At 34.8% G+C, this 8,615-nt stretch overlaps 1 protein-coding gene across 1 annotated transcript; it reads right to left on the reverse strand.

The window, feature by feature from the left end:
- Positions 1–852: 852 nt before the first annotated feature.
- LOC145581791 (autophagy-related protein 3) lies at positions 853–7,715 on the reverse strand. Its single transcript, XM_081638821.1, has 10 exons — positions 7,407–7,715; positions 5,950–6,020; positions 5,560–5,676; positions 5,308–5,474; positions 4,674–4,759; positions 3,708–3,759; positions 3,337–3,402; positions 2,187–2,314; positions 1,620–1,719; positions 853–1,154 (listed from the first exon to the last, which is right to left on the reverse strand). The coding sequence occupies exons 1-9, from the start codon at positions 7,565–7,567 to the stop codon at positions 1,626–1,628; spliced, it is 942 nt and encodes a 313-aa protein (XP_081494947.1). The 5' UTR covers positions 7,568–7,715; the 3' UTR covers positions 853–1,154; positions 1,620–1,625.
- Positions 7,716–8,615: the final 900 nt, after the last annotated feature.

Below are 8,615 nucleotides of genomic sequence, written 5' to 3' on the forward strand. Positions count from 1 at the left end.
GATCGATTCTCACCCCCGCCTTTGTGGCTCTCTAAAGTCTAAAAAAAAAAAATTATATTTTGGTTTACTTAAAAAGGAAAAGAGACAGAGTATTACGGGACAAGAGTACTATAAACTACTCCGTATTTGCAATAAATGTTTTATTTCCTTTATTTTTACTTGTTATTTCTTTTGATCACTATCCTTATTACGTACAACTTTATTTTTCTTTCTCTATTTACCGCTCACAAATATACTTATATTTTGATGAATGTCACGTCATTGCGAATAATTTAAAACGAGTGCAGTGACTAAAATTTATAAATAGTTAATCTTTAAAGATATTACATGATTGTGTTTATCATACTCTACAAGTCTGTCAAGGTAGTTTGTGAATGATGTTAAAAATCAAAATATTTTCCAAGTTTATATTGTCATATATAGTCTTCTTTTGTTTTTCAAAAATATTGTTCTATTCTTCATTTACACTCCGCTCACATTGGAAAAAAGCAAAATTGTTTGGAGACATGAGTTTTTTCAATTATCACAATAGGGGTTACGACAGTAGGGGTTAGGTCCGCCATGGCATGCAAGACACTAGTTCAGCTCCAATCGATGGTGCCAGGGCCATCATGGCATGTAGGGGTCTAGGTAGTAGGAGTTACGATAGTAGGGGTAAGGGTATCAAAAGTAACAACATTGATGTCATATGATTAGCTTAAGAAGGGGGATTAAACAACTCATTATGCAGAAAGTGATGGTAAATCCATTTTATCTCCAATCTTTGACGAGATTATCAGCAAGTTATTGCTATTAATAATTACTGTACAAACTAAACAGAAAAGCTGAAAATCATGTTTCAGAACTCTGAAATGAATAATGAACACCCGAAAGAAGTCATTCCAGTTTACTGGTAGCACATGAAATCTCTGATAGACTACATGAAACTGTACAAGAAGTAATACCCAACAATAGCAAACTTAGATTAAAGAGCATTATTATAGCACTGATGTAGTAATGTACAGAAGAGCAGGGGTTTCCCCAACCTCACCCCCGCTATATTTCTACAGATGGATGAGAACGGAATTTACTCGTGAAACACAGATTTCTTTGATCTTGTAACCTTCAGTAGCTTTTTTTATGAAAGTAAAAAATTAATGCTAGCCTCCAGTAACCTGAAACAGAGAGTAAACACATTTAGCTAAACCAGTCCAAAATAGCAAACTTTAGTAATATTGGCCAAAATCATACAGGCAATGACTGAATAATCAAAGGCCATCTAGATAACCTACCATTTTCAGCATATTAAATCAGCTCTAATTGATTCAATCAACATAACGACCATGAATCAAAATATCTGGTAGGTATTTTTTGTGACCTCTAGTTAAGCAAAATGTGCCTTGTCAGCTTCAAAAGTATATAATTCTAACAAAATACAGCAACATCAAACGACTGTGATTATAGTTCATTTGTTCTTGCTTATAGCTTCTAATTTATCTCAATGTACATAGAAGGTGCCTCCCCTGACAAGATATAAAAATTAAGTTTTCTCTTGCATCTAGATAAAAGTCAAATTTTGAATGTTGAAAAGATTTCCATAACAGTGATAGATAATGCAGGTGAATCATTTGTTTATTCACCTGTGATCAACTGCTGCTTCCCATGTCGAAATCCATGGTGTAATCATATTCAATAGTAGGAATTACTGATGCCATAAATTTTAAGAATAAGAAGAGGTACCTACACAAATCAGAAGAGGCCATTAAAATTTTTAGATAGCTCAAATACGTTGCAGAAAACATGAACACATGACACCAAGTAAAACGCCTGGGAAGGGGAAAAGATGAGAGGAGCATGCAGAAACCATATTAGAAATATATAAATCAATTTAAATAAGAGTGTATAAGAATTCTAGTAACCAGTAAGTTAGCATATCACTAAAAGCCCTAATTATTACATTGGGAGCATTTATGACAAGGTAAACATTTAGCTGACTAATCATCAACATTTTTCAGAATCATATTGTGCTAAGATAAGATAGAAAAAAATTAGCTGCAATTGCAAGATAAAAACAAATATAAAACAAGCACATATATGGTCAAGCCTATCGATTTTCGTCAAACTCAGCCAGAAAGAAATCAGGTCAGAACATGTGTTGCTTTAAACAGCTAAAGAGCATGAAATTTTATACAAGAAAAGGGAACTACTTGTCAACTTCTGGCTCAACCCCACGTGACATCAAAACATCAATAATTTTCTTCATCACTGCACCATGTTTGCATGGATGCACAGAAGCATGCTTTCCAGGTAAATGAGGATGATCTTCTATAGTCACCTGTAGTCAAAAATGAAACTGTAAGGCCAGTGCAGAGTATAATCAAATGATCGTATCAGAATATTAGGTGCACCTCAACTCATTTGATACATACATCAACGGAAAAGTTAAAACCTTCAAAGAATATTCAAAATAATAAAGGCGCCTCAAAAAGAAAAAAGAACAAAAAGGGGTTTCGACCTTTGTTTCTGCATTCCAAAGCTAGCACTAAAAAATAATTATAAATAGCTAAAAAAAAAATCTCCTGCATTAATCCTATAACCCTCTGCCCTGCTCAAATCTATATATGAAGCATTATGCTTTGTTTTACTTCTTTGCTTGAACAAATTCAATAAATTCTACATTGAATGGAAAGAAGGGTCCATGTCCCATGAACCACAATAAGATACTTTTGCTGTTGGATGATTCATAAGAAGAAGCTTACCACAATTATATTACTATTAAAATTTTTTCAGTGAAGAAATCTGAAATTAGTTGATGTTATTTTTGTACGCAGGCAAAATAAAAGATCCTACTTGATAAAAAATAAATAAAAAATAAAAAATAAAAATTGCATTGAAAGCATTCGAAGTCACTGACGTACTTATTTTTAAAATAAGAGCTTTTTAATTCAAAAGGTAATTACTACCCAATTTTTCTGTTGGCACATAAATTCATAATTAGTATCAGGCTTCAAGTTGTACCGGTAGGCTAATTTAATCTTTGATCAATTGCTATTATTTTACTTATTTTGAGCCTTTATCTGATTAATAGAACTAATCCCACATCATATAAGCAACACTATGGTTAGTGTACTAATCTTACATGGAGCTACCGCGCTAGAGAGAGAGAGAGAGAGAGAGAGATGCTATCAGCCAAGCACAATCCAAGGAGCACAAATAATACATGGCATATCATGATAAAAAATTTCAGATGATTGTCATCAGAATGCAGAAACATAAGGCTTAAATATCAATTAAGCACTGAAAAGAAAGGCTAAAAGAGAAAGCTGATTGCCATCATTGAAAAAATCATTATCTAACCGTTTTGCGAGCATGGTCTTGACTAACATCTTCAAGCACAAGCTCTGGTTGCAAAAGCATCCTTGACTGTATCAAAATGCAAAAATGCATCTGAGTGAGTAAAGCATGCACTAGAAAGAGTGTAGACCATCTTTATCAGAATACAGAAATAACACCATCGAACTCAATCTCCTCCCGTGGTACGCTTCAAAGATTAAATTCATTCAAAGTCATACGTTCTATTCTCAGACATATAATTTGAACTGATGTGATATGTGGCTTGTCTTTCTACAAGTAATGAGGCAACAGGCAGGCATATTGTAAAGCCTAATATATGCAATAGCAAGATAATTACCAACAGTATACAAAAGATAACAAGACAGTTGACTGACCTCATCATATCCAGTTAGCCATACACGAGGAGTTTGATAATACTTGTCATACCTGAGGAATCATAAAAAATCCTTGAGAATTGCAGGAGAAAAAAATGGCAAGAATTACAGCAAGAAATGAAACAAAAAAAGTTCATCTTTACATGAACTTACATCACATTGCAATTAGAATAAACTACATGTAAAATAAGCAATATCACATACACAAAAAGAACACTGCCCACATTTTCTCATTAACAAACAACATGCATATGCAATATTGAGAGTTCCCATACATAAGAAAGCAGGAAACCTATAGATAAGCCAACATATGCCCAAGAGTTACCTACGTTCCAATTCTTTATTTTAGGATCTTTTCTATATTGAAAACATTCAGACAGAAAGGTCCACTACCAAGAAAAATTCACCATTTTCCCGGAATCCAGGCTAATGCATTGGAGAAAATCAATCTGCCATTGGTAAACCGTAAATGACCCAAAATCTAAAATATAAAGCTGATGATGTCCCATGAGTTTTAGAACGCATACTAACTCAAGACTGTTAAATTTTTTGCACACAAAACTAAGCAACTTTCTAATGATCATACTTTATGCTGGTTTCATACTTTCATATGTATCAGTCACAGACTCACAAGCCCACATGCATCAAAGCAATTTCCCCAGAGTCAATTTTTTAACGGTGTGGACTATGAGTCACACGATTTACAAACCAAAAGATGATACAACCTTCAAATCATTAAAACTAGGATTTCTGCTTGCTTCTCTCACAAGAAACCAAAATCAGGCCGGTAGCACTGCAAAACCCTTCTACCCAACTTTCCCTTTCTTTGTGTAAAAGTTGGTGATCATTATTTAACAACATCAATGAATCATCAAGTAAACTTTACTTACTGATGCTTTCAAAATGTTGCAGATAACTAATCATAAAATATCAAATGAACAGCTACTAGTAAAGATTGCATCTTACGTAATGCTGACATCGTATGTACGAGTTCGTAGTATATTTTCCTCATCAGGTTCTTCAGCAACTAGATATGTGGTCTGAAGAGTAGCCTGAAATAAAAATTAAAAAAAATTAAGAAATTCTTCAACAACTTTGATTTCATTGGCCCAGAGAGTTGCAATCAGCAGTAATTATTGAAATCAAACCCAATCAAATATTGTTGTGGCAGAAAGGGAATTGGAGGAATCCATCAAAATATTAAAATAGCAAGAAGAAAGCCCTGCTATGCTGAGCTAGAGGAGTCACTTATATAGCACAGTGATAGTCAATTTTGTGTGAAATCAAAGCATATCAAATTGCAGGTTTGAGTAAACAAGAACATCTAAACCACTGTGTGAGTGTGTTCTACACCAAACTTAGCAGATTACAGGTACGTGGCATAGGCAGGACCCACATTCTCTTACTTGAAGCTCCCACACTCTCCTCACAAAGGTATTTTCCTTGTAGAAATATGGCATTAAAAAAATAACTACCTTGTGCCAAAGATCAGCCAGTAAAGTATACATCACTATAAACTATCCCAATCCAAACTTGTAAATTACAATATCGTTATTAGTTTATTACTATGCATTAGTGCAGTACAGTAGTATAAACTTACTGGATCTGCTTCAATGACATTATCTTGTCCTTCATACTCTGTCATCTCAGGAATATCATCGTCCTCTTCACCTCCAAAGTATGAAGATATAGACTGTATAGGTTTGTTTTCGGTAATTTCTAATGACTCCATTGAGGGCAAGTTTTCCTCCTCATCGGGCTTAGGTTCTGCAGAAGGTACAGCATACATTACATACATTGAGTTCAAAATAAACATTACAACAACTTAAAAGTATCCAGATTGATAACAAACCTTTTGGTCTTCCATGAGTAGCTAACCAACCATCATTATCTTCATCATCAAGCAGAATTTCCCCCCCAGCAGCTTCATATTCTTCCTCCACAGATGCAGCCCGACGAAGACAAGGAACTGTTAAGGAATACATAAAATTTATGGTCCCATCTTAATTGAAGTAAACGAGATAATGTAACAAACTACAGATAAAGCTAGAAATCAATAGTCCCCAGCCATATTCTAGTTAACAACAGGTGCCGTTTCAAAGTAACAAAAAGATATTCAAATGCAGGCTCAGCGGAAAAGATTACAAAATATCTATTAACAAAACTTTCAAAGCATATTGTATACATTGACAAATCTAAAGCATGCAGAGTAATGAGAAGGGATAAAAAGAGCAGGCTTCACCATTTCGCGTTATTAAAAATTGTTTTTCAGGTGGCAAGTAATGCTTCCTCTTGCTGGGTTCACCTGATTCCCTGTCCAAATCATTGCAGAAATTACAACAGTTTCTAAGTAAGTATTCAGATTGAAAGCTCGCAGTCATCCCAGGAAAAGGTTACAACAGTAATCACTCATAATTTGTTTAAATAGCAAGATAAAAGGGAATGGAAGGGAGGGAAAAGAAGGAAAGAGAGGGGAAAAGAAAAGGAGAGGGGGTGGAACTCTCCACTGCCCTCCCTACCCCTTCCCGTGATTTCCTAACAGTGTGTTTGGGTTGAAGGAGTTGGGGATAAAAAAAACGAAGGGAGGAATTTTCCATTGTTTAGATAGTACAATAAGAGGGTGAGGGAAAAAGAAGGGAAGGGGATGAAAGGAAATTGTGCTCTTTGATATTTTAGAAAGTAATCACTCCAATGTTGGAAAGATTTGGAAAGAAAATGGTAACATCATAAAATTCTACATCTACTCTTTCATTACTTTCTCTCACCTCCTTTCCCATGCTTCTTTGTCCACCCCTTCACAGTTTCCCTCCCGTCTTCCCCACTATTCCTATCTCCTGTTATTCCAACACATATGGCCCTGTTCTTAGATTTCCCTCCCATCCCTCCCTCTTCTCCATCATTCAAACAATGGAATTAAATTTCTTCCGCATTCCCTTCCCGTTCTCGCCCTTCCTCTTCACGCCCTTTCCTTTCTAGTTTCTATCCAAACACACTGTAAATATATATCAGTTACAAGTCTCTCCTTTAGAGGGGTGTTTCTTTTTTTTTTAATTATTAAAGACAGGGCCCTCCCTTTTCCCTCCCACAACCCTTGCCCGAACAAGGGATCGTATTCCCTTCTCTCTCCCCATGGCCCCATTCCCTCTTATACAAACAAAGTGTCAATGCCAATTGTATCTCTAAACGAAGGTCATTTACCCATGATGAGCGCGCTACAAAAGTCTTTATTTCCCACGTTTCCCCTAAAATATAAACATCCTTACTCCCAATTCCTCCAAATGAATAAATTTCAAAACATATACTTTGTAAAAGAGTTAAAAATATAAGCATCATCCATCACCAATTGATCACCCAAAGTAAACCAATCAAATCCCTCTTTATCACTTAATCTATCTAACGTCCCTCGAGATAAATATGCTCAATCAACAAACATATCCTCCAATTTAATCACCAAGCAGCACCCCCCAATTAAGTCATTAGTAGTACTAATACAGGTAAAATTTAGGTAATTAAGAAGAAAAAATTGTAATTAACACTAAGTATCCAACAATTAAATCCCCAATTTCCAAAAATTATATTCGTCCTTAGGAATTAAAACCAGAAATTATCGTAAATGAAAATATATTAGTAATATTAAATTGAAGTCAACAAGGTGAAATAAAAATGAAACAATTGAAAATTTAATCAAAAAAAAAATACCAAGACCAAGTAGGGCATTTGGAGACGAGATTGTCGCCGGCACGGATGAATTCGAAGACACTGAGAACGCCTTTCTCCTTGAAAGCGGAAACAGTGCGGGGCCCAGTAATTCGCTCAACTGTACCTTTGAATGCTTCGTGAATCTTCTGTGATAATACCATCTTCTTCTTCGCAGCTATGGAAGGAGAGAGAGAGATTGAATTGATTGATTTGCAGAAACAGAAACTGTGTTTCAATCAAGCAACCTTTCCGTCTTCCTTTTTCATTTTCATTTTTTTTTTCTTTATTTATTTCATCATATATCCCCTTAAATGAGTTGTATTATGATGTTATGAGTTGTAGGCTTGTACCTAGGGTGAGCAAAAATTCAAGGTATCCTAACGTGGAATCAGAATTTGTTTGGAATCATAGGTTTTAAAATCGAAATCTATAGATTAGGTTTTGGTTCCGAGTAATAAAAATGGAAATCTGTTGTAATAGGTTCTGAATTCGATTAATAAAATTTTAGATCCGAAACCTGTAAGATACCCTATTATTATAGGTTCTGTATATGGTATATGAAACCAAAACCTATCATTTAAGCCCAAGTATAAAAGTCCTATATCAAAATTGTATAAAAATCGTCACCTAACTCTCTCCCTCCTCTTATTTATTTTTCATCTTACTCTTAAAGGTTTAATTAATGGTATCAATATAAGTATTTGTAATTTTGTATTAAATATTTTAGACAATCAATTAACTATTAAGCTTATTTTGAAAAACAGGGTACCCTATTCCGGAACCGGAGCCTGCAGGTTCCAGTTCCCAATTTTTAGGAACCTGTTGAACAGATCCGGTTCCGATTTCTATTTTTGAGAACCTGTTGCCTGTTGCAACATGTTCCAGTTTCGGGTATCGAAATTTTTATACGGTACCCTACTATACTCACCCCTACTTGTACCTTAACCCAACCCAAAGTGCTAACCTTTCTAGTAAATCGCAAATTTGATTACGTACACAAACAAGCTCACGATTTTTTTTTTTCCTTTTTATGAAAAACAAGCTCACGATGATGAAAACTCTGTATCATGTACCCTAAAAAAAATGTACTGTACAATTTTGTAGTTATTAGGAGAGCACATTCGAGGTTCAATCCCACTACTGATAAGTTGGGGATGATATTTCATTACTTTCTACTCTTCTAGCCTACAAAATTGGGCTGGGTTGTAA

This window comes from Chenopodium album, chromosome 15 (genome assembly GCF_948465745.1).
Source record: "Chenopodium album chromosome 15, dcCheAlbu1.1, whole genome shotgun sequence".
NCBI lineage: Eukaryota > Viridiplantae > Streptophyta > Magnoliopsida > Caryophyllales > Amaranthaceae > Chenopodium > Chenopodium album.